At 41.3% G+C, this 19755-nt stretch overlaps 1 protein-coding gene across 1 annotated transcript in view; it reads right to left on the reverse strand.

The window, feature by feature from the left end:
- Positions 1–18401, reverse strand: part of LOC310918323 (tyrosine-protein kinase receptor UFO-like) — a gene marked incomplete at both ends in the record, with an annotated part of 32240 nt that extends 13839 nt beyond the window's left edge. The window contains 8 exons of the mRNA XM_083877177.1: positions 3407–3566; positions 5855–5964; positions 10085–10212; positions 12042–12134; positions 14386–14463; positions 15948–16043; positions 17767–17866; positions 17967–18401. Of these exons, the coding sequence (XP_083733303.1) occupies positions 3407–3566; positions 5855–5964; positions 10085–10212; positions 12042–12134; positions 14386–14463; positions 15948–16043; positions 17767–17866; positions 17967–18401 (1200 nt within the window). The remainder of the gene's footprint in view (positions 1–3406; positions 3567–5854; positions 5965–10084; positions 10213–12041; positions 12135–14385; positions 14464–15947; positions 16044–17766; positions 17867–17966) is intronic.
- Positions 18402–19755: the final 1354 nt, after the last annotated feature.

Below are 19755 nucleotides of genomic sequence, written 5' to 3' on the forward strand. Positions count from 1 at the left end.
ACCACAGAGTGACCCCTGAGTGACCACAGAGTGACCCCTGAGTGACCACTGAGTGACCACTGAGTGACCCCTGAGGGACAAAGTGGTCACTCACGGGTCACTCAGGGGTCATTTCCCCTGTGGTCACTCTGAGTGACCATTAAAGGACAGAGGTGTCACTCAGGGGTCACTCAGGGGTCACTCAGGGGTCACTCACTGGTCATCCAGGGGTCACTCACTGGTCACTCAGGGGTCACTCAGAGGTCACTCAGGGGTCACTCACTGGTCACTCAGGGGTCATTCAGGGGTCACTCACTGGTCACTCAGGGGTCACTCAGGGGTCACTCAGTGGTCACTCAGAGGTCACTCACTGGTCATTCAGGGGTCATTCAGGGGTCACTCAGGGGTCACTCACTGGTCATTCAGGGGTCACTCACTGGTCACTCAGGGGTCACTCAGAGGTCACTCAGGGGTCACTCACTGGTCACTCAGGGGTCACTCAGGGGTCACTCAGGGGTCACAAAGGGGTCACTCAGGGGTCACTCAGGGGTCACTCAGGGGTCACTCAGAGGTCACTCACTGGTCATTCAGGGGTCACTCAGAGGTCACTCAGGGGTCACTCAGGGGTCACTCAGGGGTCACTCAGGGGTCAGATTTTTTGGGGATTTTTTTGGGAATTATTTGGGAATTTTTAATGGAATTTTTGGGAATTTTTTGGGAATTTTTAATGGAATTTTTGGGAATTATTTGGGAATTTTTAATGGAATTTTTGGGGATTTTTTGGGAATTTTTAATGGAATTTTTGGGGATTTTTTTTGGAATTTTTTGGGAATTTTTATGGAATTTTTTTGGAATTTTTTTGGCATTTTTAATGGAATTTTTAGGAATTTTATGGGGAATTTTTGGGAATTTTTTTGGAATTTTTAATGAATTTTTGGGAATTTTATGGGGATTTTTTGGGAATTTTTTGAGAATTTTTAATGGATTTTTTTTGATTTTTTGGGAATTTTTTGGGAATTTTTGGGGGATTTTTTGGGGATTTTTTGAGATTTTTTAATGGAATTTTTTTGGAATTTTTAATGGAATTTTTTGGGAATTTTATGGGGATTTTTTGGGAATTTTTATGAAATTTTTTGGGGATTTTTTGGGAATTTTTTTGGAATTTTATGGGGAATTTTATGGGGATTTTTTGTGAATTTTTTGGGGAATTTTATGGGGATTTTTTGGGAATTTTTAATGGAATTTTTGGGATTTTTATGGGGATTTTTTGGGAATTTTTAATGGAATTTTTGGGAATTTTATGGGGATTTTTCGGGAATTTTTAATGGAATTTTTGGGGAATTTTATGGGGAATTTTATGGGGAATGTTGGGGAATTTTATGGGGATTTTTTGGGATTTTTTTAATGGATTTTTTTTGAATTTTATGGGGATTTTTGGGGAATTTTTAATGGATTTTTTTTTTAATTTTATGGGGATTTTTTTGGAATTTTTATGGAATTTTTTTGGGAATTTTTAGGGAATTTTTTGGGGGGATTTTTTGGGAATTTTTTGGGAATTTTTAATGGAATTTTTTTGGAATTTTATGGGGATTTTTGGGGAAATTTTAATGGATTTTTTTTAATTTTATGGGGATTTTTTTGGAATTTTTATGGAATTTTTTTTGAATTTTAATGGGATTTTTATGGGATTTTTAGGGGATTTTAATGGGAATTTTTAATGGATTTTTATGGGGATTTTTATGGGGTTTTAATGGGATTTTTGGGGGGATTTTTATGGGGTTTTTTTATGGGAATTTTAATGTGATTTTGGGGGGGGGATTTTTTGGGGTGATTTTTATGGGATTTTTTTACTGTTTAATGAGTTTTTTTATGGGATTTTAATGGGATTTTTTTTGGTTTTTATGCGATTTAATGGGATTTTTTTGGGAATTTTTCAGTTTTAGGGTTTTGCCACCCCCCGAATCCATTTTTGGGGTTATTTTGTGCTCTCACCACGTCACTCTTGGTGGTGCAGACCCTCTCGGCCAGGCTCAAATATGGGGATTTTTATGGGATTTTTATGGGATTTTAATGGGATTTTTATGGGAATTTTTAATGGGATTTTTATGGGATTTTTTCTGAAATTTTAATGGTTTTTTTAAGGGGTTTTTATGGGATTTTTATGGGATTTTTGGGGGGATTTTTATGGGGATTTTATGGGATTTTTATGGGGATTTTATGGGGAGTTTTAAATGGGATTTTAATGGGATTTTTATGGGGATTTTTAATGGGATTTTTATGGGGATTTTGGGGTATTTTTATGTGATTTTTTTGGAAATTTTTTTGGGAATTTTAATGAGATTTTTAATGGGATTTTAATGGGATTTTTAATGGGATTTTAATGGGATTTTTAATGAGATTTTAATGGGATTTTTATGGGGATTTTTATGGGGTTTTTAATGTGATTTGGGGAATTTTTATGAGTTTTTTAATGTGATTTTGGGGGGGGATTTTTTGGGGTGATTTTTATGGGATTTTTTTACTGTTTAATGGGATTTTTATGGGATTTTTTTACTATTTAATGGGATTTTTATGGGATTCTGGGGGATTTTAATGGGATTTTTTTTTGTTTTTTATGCGATTTAATGGGATTTTTTTGGGAATTTTTCAGTTTTAGGGTTTTGCCACCCCCCGAATCCATTTTTGGGGTTATTTTTAGACTCTCACCACGTCACTCTTGGTGGTGTAGACCCTCTCGGCCAGGCTCAAATATGGGGATTTTTATGGGATTTTTATGGGATTTTTTCTGAATTTTAATGGGATTTTTATGGGATTTTTAGGGGATTTTAATGGGAATTTTTAATGGATTTTTATGGGGATTTTTATGGGTTTTTAATGGGATTTTTAGGGGGATTTTTATGGGATTTTTATGGGGATTTTATGGGGATTTTTATGGGGATTTTTATGGTATTTTTATGGGATTTTTATGGGGATTTTATGGGGATTTTTATGGGGATTTTTATGGTATTTTTATGGGATTTTTTTTGGATTTTTATAGGTATTTTTATGGGATTTTTTGGGGATTTTTATGGGGATTTTTATGGGGATTTTTATGGGGACTTTTATGGGATTTTAATGGGATTTTTATGTGATTTTCATGGGGATTTTTATGGGATTTTGAAGGGATTTTTATGGGGATTTTTATGGGGATTTTTATGGGATTTTGTAGGGGATTTTTTGGGTGATTTTTTGGGTGATTTTTATGGGATTTTTTTACTATTTAATGGGATTTTTATGGGATTTTGGGGGATTTTAATGGGATTTTAATGGGATTTTTTTTGGTTTTTATGCGATTTAATGGGATTTTTTGGGGAATTTTTCAGTTTTAGGGTTTTGCCACCCCCCGAACCCATTTCTGAGATTATTTTTGGGATTTTTTTGCTCTCACCACGTCACTCTTGGTGGTGTAGACCCTCTCGGCCAGGCTCTCCAGGGCCACCCACTTGACGGGGACGGGGGCGCCGCGGCCCTGCCGATAGTACAGAGACCCCCCGACCTGCTTGGACAGGCCAAAGTCGGCCACGCGCACCCGGAGCTGCTCGTCCAGCCTGGGGGGACACAACGGGGTTATTCTGAATCCCAAAAATCCTAAAATCCCAAAAATCCCAAATCCCCAAATTGCCAAAATCCCAAATTGCAAAAATCCCAAATCCCCAAATTGCAAAAATCCCAAAAACGCCAAGTCGAAAAAACCCCAAAATCTCAAATCCCCAAATCGCAAAAATCCCCAAATCCCAAAAATTCCCAAATCAAAATAATCCCAAATCCCCAAATCCTGAAATTCTCAAATCCCAAAAATCCCAAAATCCCAAATCCCAAAAATCCCCAAATCAAAATAATTCAAAATCCCAAAAATCCCAAAATCCCAAAATCCCAAAATCCCAAATCGCAAAAATCCCCAAAGCCCAAAACCCCCAAATCACAAAAATCCCAAATTCCCCAAATCCTCAAATGCCAAATCCTGAAATTCTCCAAATCCCCAAATCCCCAAAACCCCCAAATCCCAAAAAACCCAAATCCCAAAAATCCCCAAATCAAAAGAATCCAAAATCCCCAAAATCTCCAAATCCCAAATCAACAAATCCAAAAATCCCCAAATCCTAAAAATTCACAAATCCTAAAAATTCCCAAATCCTGAAATTCCAAATCTCCAAAAATCCCCAAATCCCAAATCCCCAAATCCCAAATTCCAAAAATCCCAAAAATCCCAAAATCCCCAAATCCTCCAATCCTCAAAAATCCCTAAAATCCCAAATCCCAAAAATCCTAAAATCCTGAAATTCCAAATTCGCAAAAATCCCCAAATTCCAAAAATCCTCAAATCCCAAAACCCCAAATCACAAAAATCCCCAAATCCCAAATCCCCAAATCGCAAAAACCCCAAATCCCAAAAATCCCAAATCCCAAAAATTCCCAAATCAAAATAACCCCAAATCCCAAATCCCCAAATCCTGAAATTCTCCAAATCCCCAAATCCCAAAAATCCCAAACCTCCAAAAATCCCAAAAATCCCAAATCCCCAAAGCCCAAATCCTCAAATCACAAAAATCCCAAAATCCCAAAAATCCCAGATCCCCAAATCCCCAAAATCCCAAATTCTAAAATTCCTGAAAATCCCAATAATCAATAATGTCAATAATCCCAATGATCCCAATGATCCCAATGATCGATAATCCCAATGATCACCCGGAGCTGCTCGTCCAGCCTGGGGGGCACAATGGGGTTATTCTAAATCCCAAAAAACCCAAAATCCCAAATTCCCAAATCCCCAAAATCCTGAAATCCCAAAATCCCAAAAATCCCAAATCCCGGAGTCCCCAAATCACTGAAATCCCAAAAATCCCCAAATCAAAATAATCCAAAATACCAAAATTCCCCAAATCCCAAATCCCAATCCCTCCAACGTCCCCAATGTCCCCAATCCCCCCAATGTCCCCAATGTCCCCAATGTCCCCATTAATGTCCCCACTGTCCCCACTGTCCCCATTGACCCCAAATGTCCCCATTGATGTCCCCATTACTGTCCCCAATGTCCCCAATGTCCCCATTACTGTCCCCACTGTCCCCATTACTGTCCCCAATGTCCCCAATGTCCCCAATGTCCCAAATTGTTCCCACTGTCCCCATTAATGTCCCCAATGTCCCCATTGACCCCCACTGTCCCCAATGTCCCCATTGATGTCCCCATTGTCCCCAATGTCCCCATTGACCCCAATGTCCCCAATGCCCCCATTGATGTCCCCCATGTCCCCACTGTCCCCAATGTCCCCAGTGTCCCCAATGTCCCCATCAGTGTCCCCAGTGTCCCCATCAGTGTCCCCAGTGTCCCCAGTGTCCCCATCAGTGTCCCCACTGTCCCCATCAATGTCCCCATCAGTGTCCCCACTGTCCCCATCAGTGTCCCCACTGTCCCCATCAGTGTCCCCAATGATGTCCCCAGTGTCCCCATCAGTGTCCCCAGTGTCCCCAATGTCCCCAATGATGTCCCCAGTGTCCCCATCAGTGTCCCCAGTGTCCCCAGTGTCCCCATCAGTGTCCCCACTGTCCCCATCAATGTCCCCATCAGTGTCCCCACTGTCCCCATCAGTGTCCCCACTGTCCCCATCAGTGTCCCCATCAGTGTCCCCAATGTCCCCATCAGTGTCCCCAGTGTCCCCAGTGTCCCCATCAGTGTCCCCAGTGTCCCCAATGATGTCCCCAATGTCCCCACTGATGTCCCCAATGATGTCCCCAGTGTCCCCAGTGTCCCCAGTGTCCCCCTCAGTGTCCCCAGTGTCCCCAGTGTCCCCATCACTGTCCCCATCAGTGTCCCCACTGATGTCCCCAGTGTCCCCACATGCAGTTCCGGGCCGCCAGGTCTCTGTGCACGAAGTTCCTCTGGCTCAGGTAACTCATCCCGGCCGCGATGTCGGCCATGAAGCCCAGCAGGGTGCGGGGGGACAGCGCCTGGGGACACAGGGGACACTCGGGGACACTCGGGGACACTCAGGGGACACCACAAAATGTCCCAAAAATCCCAAAAAAATCCCTAAAAAAATACCCGAAAAAATCCCAAAAAAATCCCCCAAAATTCCCAAATAATCGCCAAAAAATCCCCAAAAAATCCCCAAAAAAATCCCAAAAAATCCCAACAAAAATCACCCAAAAATTCCCCCAAAATTCCTCCAAAAAACCCAAAAAAATCCCCCAAAAAATCCCTAAAAAAATCCCCAAAAATCCCCAAAAAATCCCTCCATAAAAAACAAAAAAAAAATCCCCCCCAAATTCCTCAAAAATCACCAAAAATTCCTCAAAAATCCTCAACAAAAATCACCCAAAAAACCCCCCAAAAATTCCTCAAAAATGACCAAAAAATCTCCCAAAAATTCCTCAAAAATCACCAAAACATTCCTCAAAAATCCTCAAAAAAATCACCAAAAAAATCCTCAAAAAAATCCCCAAAAAATCCCCAAAAATTCCCCCCAAAAATCCCCAAAAAAATCCTCAAAAAATCACCCAAAAATACCCCAAAAAATACCCCAAAAATCTCCCAAAAAATCCCCAAAAATCACCCAAAAATCCCCCCAAAACCCCAAAATATCCCAAAAAAATTCCCTAAAAAATCCTCAAAATTCCCCCAAAAAAACCCCAAAAAATCCCCCTCAAAAATCCCAAAAAATCCCCCCAAAAAATCCCTCAAACAATCGCCCAAAAAATCCCCCAAAAAATCCTCAAAAAATCCCCCCAAAATTCCTCAAAAATCACCAAAAAATTCCTCAAAAATCCTCAACAAAAATCACCAAAAAAATCCCAAAAAAATTCCTCAAAAATCACCAAAAATCCCAACAAAAATCACCCAAAAAATCCCCCGAAAAATCACCCAAAAATCCCAAAAAAATCCCCAAAAATTTCCTCAAAAATCCCCCCATAAAAAAAACCAAAAAAAATCCCCCAAAAACTCCCCCAAAAAATCAGCAAAAAAATCCCCCAAAAAATTCCCCCCAAAATCCCCCCAAAAAACCCCAAAAAATCCCAAAAAATCCCCTAAAAAATTCCCCCCAACCCCCCCCAAAAATCCTCAAAAAATCTCCCCAAAAATCCAAAAAAAATCCTCAAAAAAATCCTCAAAATATCCTCAAAAATCTCAAAAATATCCTCAAAAAATCCCCAAAAAATCCCAACAAAAATCACCCAAAAAATCCCCCCAAAAATCACCAAAAATTCCCCCCAAAAATCCCCAAAAAATCCCCAAAAAAATCCCAAAAAAATCCCTCCCAAAAATTCCCCAAAAATTCCTCAAAAATCACCAAAAAATCCCCCCCAAAATCACCCAAAAAAAATCCCTAAAAAAATCCCCAAAATTCCCCAAAAATGGGATTTTTTGGGGAATTTTTAATGGGATTTTTAAATGGGATTTTTGTGTAGATTTTTGGGGATTTTTGGGGTAATTTTGGAGCATTTTATGGGATTTTTAATGGGATTTTTATGGGATTTTTAATGGGATTTTTAATAGGATTTTTATTGGATTTTTTGTACGATTTTTGTGGGATTTTTAATGGGATTTTTATGGGATTTTTAATGGGATTTTAATGGGATTTTAATGGGATTTTTAATTGATTTTTAATGGGATTTTTCATGGGATTTTTCATGGGATTTTAAATGGAATTTTTAATGGGATTTTTAATGGGATTTTAATGGGATTTTTGGGGGATTTTTATGGGATTTTTGGTGGTATTTTAATGGGATTTTTTTGGGATTTTTAATGGGAATTTTAATAGGATTTTTATTGGATTTTGGGGGGATTTTAATGGAATTTTTGGGGGATTTTTATGGGATTTTAATGGGGATTTTTATGGGATTTTTATTGGGATTTTAATGAAATTTTTTGTAGGATTTTAATGAGATTTTTAATGGGATTTTTGGGCAGATTTTTTTATATTTTGGGGCATTTTAATGGGATTTTAATGGGATTTTTAATGGGATTTTTGTGCCGATTTTTGGTATTTTTGGCTCTATTTTTACGGGGATTTTTGTGTCGGATTTGGGGGATTTTGGGGCTGTTTTTGGGGTGTTTTTCTCACCTTTGGGGGGTCCCCGGGGCAGGAAACTCTGCAGGAATGGGGTTTTTGTGGGATTTTATGGGATTTTTATGGGATTTTTATGGGATTTTAATGGGATTTTAAATGAGATTTTTGGGGGATTTTTAATGCGATTTTTAATTGATTTTTATGGGATTTTTAATGGGATTTTTAATTGATTTTTAATGGGATTTTTAAATGGGTTTTTAATGGGATTTTTATGGGATTTTAATAGGACTTTTAATTGATTTTTAATGGGATTTTTAATGGGTTTTTAATGAGATTTTTAATGGAATTTTTGGGGGATTTTTATGGGATTTTTAATGGGATTTTTGGGGGATTTTTATGGGATTTTTGGTGGCATTTTAATGGGATTTTTATGGGATTTTTAATGGGAATTTTAATAGGATTTTTATTGGATTTTGGGGGGATTTTAATGGGATTTTTGGGGGATTTTTATGGGATTTTTAATGGGGATTTTTATGGGATTTTTAATGGGATTTTTAATGAGATTTTCGCGTAGATTTTTGGGGATTTTTGGGGTAATTTTGGAGCATTTTATGGGATTTTTAATGGGATTTTTTGGCCGATTTTTGGTATTTTTGGCTCTATTTTTACAGGGATTTTTGTGACAGATTTGGGGGATTTTTGTGACAGATTTGGGGGATTTTTGGGGCAGATTTGGGGTATTTTGGGGCTGGTTTTGGGGTGTTTTTCTCACCTTTGGGGGGTCCCCGGGGCAGGAAACTCTGCAGGAATGGGGTTTTTGTGGGATTTTTATGGGATTTTTATGGGATTTTTATGGGATTTTTATGGGATTTTTATGGGATTTTAATGGGATTTTTAATGGGATTTTTGGGGGATTTTTAATGGGATTTTTAATTGATTTTTATGGGATTTTTAATGGGATTTTTAATTGATTTTTAATGGGATTTTTTAATGGGTTTTTAATGGGATTTTTATGGGATTTTAATGGGACTTTTAATTGATTTTTAATGGGATTTTTAATGGGTTTTTAATGAGATTTTTAATGGAATTTTTGGGGGATTTTTATGGGATTTTTAGTGGGATTTTTGGGGGATTTTTATGGGATTTTTGGTGGTATTTTAATGGGATTTTTTTGGGATTTTTAATGGGAATTTTAATAGGATTTTAATTGGATTTTGGGGGGATTTTAATGGAATTTTTGGGGGATTTTTATGGGATTTTAATGGGGATTTTTATGGGATTTTTTATGGGATTTTTTATGAGATTTTTGCGTAGATTTTTGGGGATTTTTGGGGTAATTTTGGAGCATTTTATGGGATTTTTAATGGGATTTTTATGGGATTTTTAATGGGATTTTTATGGGATTTTTAATGGGATTTTTCATGGGATTTTTGGGGGATTTTTATGGGATTTTTCATGGGATTTTTGGGGGATTTTTATGGGTTTTTAATGGGATTTAATGGGATTTTTGGGGGGATTTTTAATGGGATTTTTATGGAATTTTTAATGGGATTTTAATGGGATTTTAATGGGATTTTTAATTGATTTTTAATGGGATTTTTCATGGGATTTTTCATGGGATTTTAAATGGAATTTTTAATGGGATTTTTAATGGGATTTTAATGGGATTTTTGGGGGATTTTAATGGGATTTTTATGGGATTTTTAATGGGATTTTTGGGGGATTTTTATGGGATTTTTGGTGGCATTTTAATGGGATTTTTATGGGATTTTTAATGGGAATTTTAATAGGATTTTTATTGGATTTTGGGGGGATTTTAATGGGATTTTTGGGGGATTTTTATGGGATTTTTAATGGGGATTTTTATGGGATTTTTAATGGGATTTTTAATGAGATTTTCGCGTAGATTTTTGGGGATTTTTGGGGTAATTTTGGAGCATTTTATGGGATTTTTAATGGGATTTTTGGGCCGATTTTTGGTATTTTTGGCTCTATTTTTACGGGGATTTTTGGGGCAGATTTGGGGGATTTTGGGGCTGTTTTTGGGGTGTTTTTCTCACCTTTGGGGGGTCCCCCAGGCGGGCGCAGAGCAGGAAACTGTGCAGGTCCCCGTGGGCCATAAAGGGCAGGAGAACAATCGGGGTGGGGGGGAGACCCCCAGAGCCCCCCCAGGGCTGGAAACAAACCCCTGCAAAAAAAAGGGGGAAAATTAACCCAAAATTCACCCAAAATTTGGGGTTTGAACCCAAAAAATTGGGTAAAAAAACCCGAAAAAATTAAATTTCTGGGATGGAAATTGGGGTAAAAATCCCACCCAAAAAAACCAAAAAATTGGGAAAAAATCCACCCCAAAAATACCCAAAAATGAGGAAAAAATCCACCCCAAACCCCCCCAAAATGGGAAAAAAATCCACCTAAAAAACCCAAAAAATTGGGAAAAAATCTACCCCAAAAATACCCAAAAATGGGGAAAAAAATCCACCCCAAAAATACCCAAAAATGGGGAAAAATCCACCCCAAAAATACCCAAAAATGGGGAAAAAAATCCACCCCAAAAATACCCAAAAATGGGGAAAAAAATCCACCCCAAAAATACCCAAAAATGGGGAAAAAACCCCAAAATTTGGGCTCAAATCCCCCAAAATTTGGGCTCAAAAACCTCAAAATTTGGGACTCAAAACCAGCAAAATTTGGTCTAAAAACCCCAAAATTTGGGGCTCAAAACCTCCAAAATTTGGCCTCAAAAACCTCAAAATTTGGGCTCAAAAGCAGCAAAATTTGGGCGCAAAAATCCCAAAATTTGGGCTCAAAACCCCAAAATTTGGGCAGATTTTGGGCTGATTTTGGGCTGATTTTTTGTCAATTTTGGGGCTGATTTTGGGCTGATTTTGGGCCGATTTTTATCAATTTTGGGGCTGATTTTGGGACAATTTTGGGCTGATTTTTGGTCAATTTTGTGGCTGATTTTTGGCTGATTTTGGGGCTCATTTTGAGCCGATTTTGGGTCAATTTTTGGCTGATTTTGGGGCTGATTTTGGGTCAATTTTGTGGCTGATTTTGTGGCTGATTTTTCTCAAATTTTCGGCGGATTTTGGGCTGATTTTGTGTCTGATTTTTGTCAATTTTGGGTCAATTTTGGGCTGATTTTTTGTCAATTTTGGGGCTGATTTTGGTCTGATTTTTGTCAATTTTGTGGCTGATTTTGGGGCTGATTTTGGGACAATTTTGGGCTGATTTTTGGTCAATTTTGTGGCTGATTTTGGGCCAATTTGGGGCTGATTTTGGTCTGATTTTTGTCAATTTTTTGGCTGAATTTTGGGTCAATTTTGGGGCTGATTTTGGGCCGATTTTGGGTCAATTTTGGGCCAATTTTTGTCAGTTTTGGGGCTGATTTTGGGGCTGATTTTGGGCTGATTTTTGGTCAGTTTTGGGGCTGATTTTTGTCAATTTTGTGCCTGATTTTGAGCCGATTTTGGGCTGATTTTTGGTCAATTTTGGGCTGATTTTTGACAATTTTGTGGCAGAATTTTGGGTCAATTTTGGGCTGATTTTGGGTCAATTTTGGGGCTGATTTTGGGCCGATTTATGACAATTTTGGGGCCAATTTTGGCCTGATTTTGAGCCATTTTTGGGCCGATTTTGAGCCGATTTTGGGCTGATTTTGAGCTGATTTTGGGCTGATTTTTTGTCAATTTTGGGGCCAATTTTGAGCTGATTTTGGGCTGATTTTGGGCCATTTTTGGGCCAATTTTTATCAATTTTGGGGCTGATTTTGAGCTGATTTTGGGCTGATTTTTTGTCAATTTTGGGCTGGATTTGGGCCAATTTTTGTCAATTTTGGGGCTGATTTTTGTCAATTTTGGGGCCAATTTTGAGCTGATTTTGGGCTGATTTTGGGCCATTTTTGGGCCAATTTTTATCAATTTTGGGGCTGATTTTGAGCTGATTTTTTGTCAATTTTTGGCTGATTTTGGGCCGATTTTGGGCCGATTTTGGGCCATTTTTGGATTTTCTCACCGATGAGTTTCATGACGTTGGGATGATCAAACTCCTTCATACAAACGGCTTCGCTCAGAAAATCCTCCAGTTCCCCCCGGCAGCAAATCCCAACTTGGGGAAAAAAATCGGGAAAATTTGGCAGAATTTTAGAACATTCAGGAATTTTTTTATATTGGGGATTTTTTGGGATTTTTTTGGGATTTTTTTGGGATTTTTTGGGGATTTTTTTGAGATTTTTTGGGGATTTTTTTGGGATTTTTGGGGGATTTTTTTTTTTTTTTGGATTTTGGGGAATTTTTTGGGATTTTTTTGGGAATTTTTGGGGGGATTTTTTGGGGGATTTTTGGGGATTTTTGGGGATTTTTTGGGATTTTTTGGGGATTTTTTTGAGATTTTTTGGGGATTTTTTTTGGATTTTTGGGGATTTTTTTGGGTTTTTTTTTTAATTTTTTGGGGATTTTTTGGGGATTTTTGGGGGATTTTTGGGGGATTTATTTTTGGATTTTGGGGGGATTTTTTTGGGATTTTTTGGGGGGGATTTTTTGGCAGATTTTTTGGGGATTTTTGAGGGATTTTTTGGGGATTTTTTGAGGATTTTTTGGGGGATTTTGGGGGGGATTTTTTTGGGATTTTTTTGGAATTTTTGGGGGATTTTTAAGAGATTTTTTGGGGATTTTTTGGGGGATTTTTTTTTGGATTTTTTGGGAGATTTTTGGGATTTTTGGGGATTTTTTGGGGTAATTTTTGGAATTTTTGGGGATTTTTTGGGGGAATTTTTGGGGATTTTTGGGGAATTTTTTAGGATTTTGGGGGGGTTTTTGAGGATTTTTTGGGGGGATTTTTTGGGGATTTTTTGGACAATTTTTGGGGGATTTTTTGGTGGATTTTTGGGGGAATTTTGGGAATTTTTTGGGGATTTTTGGGGGGATTTTTATGGGGATTTTTATGGGGATTTTTGAGGATTTTTGGTGGATTTTTGGAGGGATTTTTTGGGGATTTTTTGGGGATTTTTTGAGGATTTTTTGGGGATTTTTTGGGGATTTTTTGGGGGATTTTTTGGGGATTTTTTGGGGGATTTTTTGGGAATTTTTGGGGGGATTTTTTGGGGGATTTTTGGGGATTTTGGGGGATTTTTTGGGGATTTTTTGGGATTTTTTGGGGATTTTTTTGAGATTTTTTGGGGATTTTTTTTGGATTTTTGGGGATTTTTTTGGTTTTTTTTTAATTTTTTTGGGATTTTTTGGGGACTTTTGGGGGATTTTTGGGGGATTTATTTTTGGATTTTGGGGGGATTTTTTTGGGATTTTTTGGGGGGGATTTTTTTGAGATTTTGGGGGGATTTTGGGGGGATTTTTTTGGGATTTTTGGGGGATTTTTTTTTGGATTTTGGGGGGATTTTTTTGGGAGGGATTTTTTTGAGATTTTGGGGGGATTTTTTTGGGATTTTTTGAGGGGGATTTTTTGGCAGATTTTTTGGGGATTTTTTGGGGATTTTTGAGGGATTTTTTGGGGGTTTTTTTGGGGCTTTTTAGGTGGATTTTTGAGGATTTTTGGGGGATTTATTGGGGGATGTTTTGGTGATTTTTTTGGGATTTTTTGTGGGATTTTTTGTGATTTTTTTGAGATTTTTTTGGGATTTTTTTGGATTTTTCGGGGGATTTTTTGGGGATTTTTTGGGGGGATTTTTTGGGGGATTTTTTGGGGAATTTTTGGGGATTTTTTTTGGATTTCTTTGGGAATTTTTTGGGGATTTTTTTGGGATTTTTGGGATTTTTTGGGGGATTTTTTGGGGGGATTTTTTGGTTGGAATTTTTGGGGATTTTTTGGGGGATTTTTTTAATTATTTTTTGGGATTTTTTTGGATTTTGTGGGATTTTTTGGGGATTTTTGGGGGGGATTTTTTGGTGATTTTTTAGGATTTTTTGGGGATTTTTTGGGGGGATTTTTTTTTTTTTTTTTTTGAGATTTTTTGGGGATTTTTTTGAGATTTTTTGAGATTTTTTTTGGGATTTTTTTGGATTTTTCGGGGGATTTTTTGGGGATTTTTTGGGGGGATTTTTTTGGGGATTTTTTGGGGAATTTTTGGGGATTTTTTTGGAATTTTTTGGGGGATGTTTTGGTGATTTTTTTGAGATTTTTTTGGGATTTTTTTGGATTTTTGGGGGGATTTTTTTGGAATTTTTTTAAGGCTTTTTTGGGGGTTTTTGGTGATTTTTTGATGATTTTTGGGGGGATTTTGGGGGGAATTTTTTGGGATTTTTGGGGTGTTTTTGGGGGATTTTTGTTTTTGGGGTGTTTTTGGGGGATTTTTGGGGATGTTTTGGTGATTTTTGGGGTGTTTTTGGGGGATTTTGGGCCTCACGTTTCATGGTTTTCACGGCCACCCGCAGCACTCCCGAGTCCTGGTGCAGAGTCCCCTCCACCACTGAGCCAAACTCGCCTGTTCAGGGAATTCCAAAAAGATTTTGGGGGGTCCTGAGGGATTTTTGGGGAATTTTGGGGGGTCCCGAGGGGGTTTGGGAAAATTTGGGGGAATTTTGGGGGGATTTTGGGGGGTCCCAGAGGGGTTTTGGGTGGTCCCAGAGGGGATTTGGAGGAATTTTGGGGGATTTTGGGGGGTCCTGAGGGGATTTTGGGGGGTCCCAGGGAGAATTTGGGGAATTTTGGAGGGTCTCAAGGGGGGTTGGGGAGATTTGGGGGAATTTGGGGGGATTTTGGGGGGTCCCAAGGGGGTATTGGGGGGATTTTGGGGAGATTTGGGGGAATTTTGGGGGATTCCAAGGGGATTTTGGGGGGTCCTGAGGGGGTTTGGGGGGTCCCAAGGGGTTTTGGGGGAAATTTGGGGGAATTTTGGGGAATCCTGAGGGGATTTTGGATGATTTTGAGGAATTTTGGGGGGTCCCAGGGTGTCCTGAGGGGATTTTGGGGGATCTCAAAGGGATTTTGGGGGGTCCCAGGGAGAATTTGGGGAATTTTGGGGGATTTTAGGGGGTCCCAGATGGATTTTGGGGGGTCCTGAGGGGGTTTGGGGGGTCCCAAGGGGGTCTTGGGGAGATTTGGGGGAATTTGGGGGGATTTTGGGGGGTCCTGAGGGGATTTTGGGGGATCCTGAGGGGATTTGGGCAGATTTTGGGGGGTCTCAAAGGTATTTTGGGGGGTCCTGAGGGGGTTTGGGCAGATTTTGGGAGGTTTTTGGGAGGATTTTGGGGGGTCCCAAGGGGGTTTGGGGGGGGTCCCAAGGGGGTCTTGGGGAGATTTGGAGGAATTTTGGGAGGATTTTAGAGGGTCCCAATGGGATATTGGGGAGATTTGGGGATTTTCTGGGGAATTTTGGGGGGTCCTGAGGGGATTTGGGGGGTCCCATGGGGGTTTTGGGGAGATTTTGGGCTGATTTGGGGACATTTTTGGGGCTGATTTTGGGGCTGATTTTGGGCTGATTTGGGGCTGATTTTGGGTCGATTTTGGGCTGATTTTGGGTCAATTTTGAGCTGATTTTGGGCTGATTTTGGGCTGATTTTGGGACATTTTTGGGCTGATTTTGGGCTGATTTTGGGCTGATTTTGGGACATTTTTGGGCTGATTTTGGGCTGATTTTGGGCCAATTTTCGTCAATTTTGGGCTGATTTTGGGCTCCTTTTGAGCTGATTTTGGGCCGATTTTTGGCTGATTTTGGGCTAATTTTGGGACATTTTTGGGCTGATTTTGGGTAATTTTGGGCTGATTTTGGGTCAATTTTGGGGCTGATTTTGGACTCATTTTGGGCCAATTTTGGGACATTTTTGGGCTGATTTTGGGATATTTTTGGGTCAATTTTGGGCTGATTTTGGGACATTTTTTGGCTGATTTTGGGGCTGATTTTGAGCTGATTTTGGGCCGATTTTGGGGCCGATTTTGGGGGTATTTTGGGGTATTTTGGGTACCCACCTTCGCCCAGGGTCTTGCCCAGGTTCACTCGGTGTCGCTCCACGAGAACGTCCCGGAGCTTCTCCTTCAGCTCAGGACTGATCCCCAAACGGCGAACTGGGGACACAAATGGGGACATGGGGACAGCAATGGGGACATTAATGGGGACATTGGGGACATTGGGGACATCAATGGGGTCAATGGGGACGTTTGGGTCATTGGGGTCATTGGGGACATTGGGGACATTAATGGGGACGTTGGAGACATTGGAGACATTGGAGACATTGGGGACATTGGGGACATTGGGGACACTGAGGACAGTGGGGACATTGGGGACAATAGGAACATCAATGGGGACTTTGGGGACATTAATGGGGACATTGGGGTCATCAATGGGGACATTGGGGATATTGGGGACATTGGGGGACATTGGGGTCAATGGGGTCAATGGGGACATTGGGGTCAATGGGGTCAATGGGGACATTGGGGATATTAATGGGGATATTAAAGAGGACATTAATGGGGACATTGGGGACAATTGAGGGACATTGGGGACATTAATGGGGACATTGGGTACACTGGGGGACATTGGGATCAATGGGGACAGTGGGGACATTAATGGGGACATTGGGGACAATGGGGACATTGGGGACATTGGGGTCAGTTGGGGACAACAATGGGGACATTGGGTACACTGGGGGACATTGGGGACATCAATGGGGACACTGGGGACATTAATGGGGACATTGGGGTCAATGGGGACATTGGGGACACTGGGGACATTTGGGGACACTCAGGAGACATTGGGGACATCATTGGGGTCAATGGGGACACTGGGGACATTGGGTCATTGGGGGGACATTGGGGACATTGGGGACACCAGAGGGGACACTGAGGACAGTGGGGACATTGGGGACAATAGGAACATCATTGGAGACTTTGGGAACATTAATGGGGACATCATTGGGGTCAATGGGGACATTGGGGTCAATGGGGGACATTGGGGTCAATGGGGGACATTGGGGATATTAATGGGGATATTAAAGAGGACATTAATGGGGACATTTGGGGACAATTGAGGGACATTGGGGACATTAATGGGGACATTGGGTACACTGGGGGGACATTGGGATCAATGGGGACAGTGGGGACATTAATGGGGACATTGGGGACATTGGGGACATTGAGGACAATGGGGGGACATTGGGGACAGCAACGGGGACATTAATGGGGACACCGAGGGGACATTGGGGTCAATGGGGACAACAATGGGGACATTGGGGACATTGAGGACATTGGGGACAGTGGGGACATCAATGGGGACAGTGGGGACATTAAAGGGGACACTGGGGACATTAATGGGGACATTGGGGTCAATGGGGACATTGGGGACATTTGGGGACACTCAGGAGACATTGGGGACATCATTGGGGTCAATGGGGACATTGGGGACATTGGGTCATTGGGGGGACATTGGAGACATTGGGGACACCAGAGGGGACACTGAGGACAGTGGGGACATTGGGGACAATAGGAACATCATTGGAGACTTTGGGAACATTAATGGGGACATTGGGGTCAATGGGGACATTGATGACACTGGGGACATTTGGGGACATTGGGGGCATTGGGGACATTGGGGACATTGGGGTCAGTTGGGGACAACAATGGGGACATTGAGGATATTGGGGACATTTGGGGACATTGGCGTCAATGGGGACATCGATGGGGCCATTGGGGTCAATGGGGACATCATTGGGGTCAATGGGGACATCAATGGGGACATTGGGGACACTTTGGGGTCATTGGGGACATCACTGGGGTCACTGTGGTCACTCACGCGTGGCCTGCGCTGACCCGCGGCCGTAGGAGCTCCGGACACGGAACCGCACGGACGGAGCGAAGGCGGCCCTGGGGACACAGGGGACACTCAGGTGACACTCAGGTGACACAGGTGACACTCAGGTGACATTGATGACACACAGGAGGTGACACAGGTGACACAGAGGTGACACAGAGGTGGCAGCGCCGTCCCCTCACCCGTATCTGGTCTCCTTGTGCCGTCGTCGCGCCGCCAGCGCCACCAGGGCCACCAGGGCCACCGTCCCCAGGGCCACCAAGGCCACCAACGCCGGCCACCAGGGCCCGGCCAGAGCCGGGGGGCGAACTGTGGGGACAGGACATTGTCATTGTCATTGTCATTGTTGTCATTGTCATTGTTGTTGTCGTTGTCGTTGTTGTTGTTGTTGTTGTCATTGTCATCATCATCATTGTCATCGTCATCGTCGTCATCGTCATCATCATCATTGTCATTGTCATTGTCACCTTCATCCCATCATCGTCATCATTGTCATCGTCATCATCATCATCGTCATCATCGTCATTGTCATCGTCATCATCTTCATCCCTGTCACCATCGTCATCATTGTCATTGTCATCGTCATCATCATATCCCATCGTCATCTTCATCGTCATCGTCATCATCCCGTCCCGTCCCATCCCAACCCCATCATCACCTTCATCCATCATCATCATCATCATCCCCATCCCATCGTCATCATAGTCATTGTCATCTTCATCCCATCATTGTCATCATTGTCATCATCCCCATCATCATCATCTTCATCCATCCCATCATCATTGTCATCGTTATCGTCATCCCAGCCCATCATCCTCATCCCATCCCGTCCCATCGTCATCGTCATCGTCTTCATCATCATCATCATCGTCATCCCATCCCATCATCACCTTCATCCATCCCATCATCATCATCATCGTCATCGTCATCACCTTCATCCATCTCATCATCATCATCATTGTCATCGTCATCATCATTGTCATCATCATCATCATCTTCATCTTCATCCCATCCCACCATCATCATCATTGTCATCGTCACCATCACCACCATCATCATCGTCATCATCATCGTCACCTTCATCCCATCCCATCATCATCATCATCCCATCCCAATCCCATCCCATCCCATCTGATCCCATCATCACTTTCATCCATCCTACCATCATCATCCTCATCCCATCGTCATTGTCATCATCGTCATCTTCATTGTCATTGTCATCGTCATCATCATCATCATCCCCATCATCATCATCATCTTCATCCCATCCCATCATCATCATCATCATCATCATCGTCATCATCATTGTCATTGTCATCTTCATCGTCATCATCCCATCCCATCATCATCATCATCGTCATCATCCCAGTCCCTGTCCCATCCTGTCATTGTCATCATTGTCAATTGTCATCTTCATCCCATCGTCATCATCTTCATCCCATCCCACTGTCCTTCTTATCATCATCCTTGTCACCATCATCATCGTCATCTTCATCCCATCCCCATCATCCTCATTGTCATCATCATTGTCACCTTCATCCCATCATCATCATTGTCATCATCATCATCCCATCCCAATGTCATCATTATCATCGTCATCATCGTCATCATCGTCATCATCGTCATTGTCATCGTCATCATCATCTCCATCATCATCATCTTCATTGTCATCATCATATCCCATCCCATCATCATCGTCATCATCCCAATCCCTGTCCCATCATCATCATCATCATCTTCATCCCATCCCACTGTCCTTCTTATCATCATCATCGCCATCATCATCGTCATCTTCATCCCATCCCACTGTCCTTCTTATCATCATCCTTGTCACCATCGTCATCGTCATCTTCATCCCATCCCCATCATCCTCATTGTCATCATCATTGTCGTCATCATCATCACATCATCATCATCCTCATCCCATCATCATCATCATCATCGTCATCTTCATCATCATCATTGTCCTCA

The sequence above is a fragment of the Zosterops lateralis genome (assembly GCF_965231275.1).
Source record: "Zosterops lateralis genome assembly, chromosome: 23".
In the NCBI taxonomy this organism is placed as follows: Eukaryota; Metazoa; Chordata; class Aves; order Passeriformes; family Zosteropidae; genus Zosterops; species Zosterops lateralis.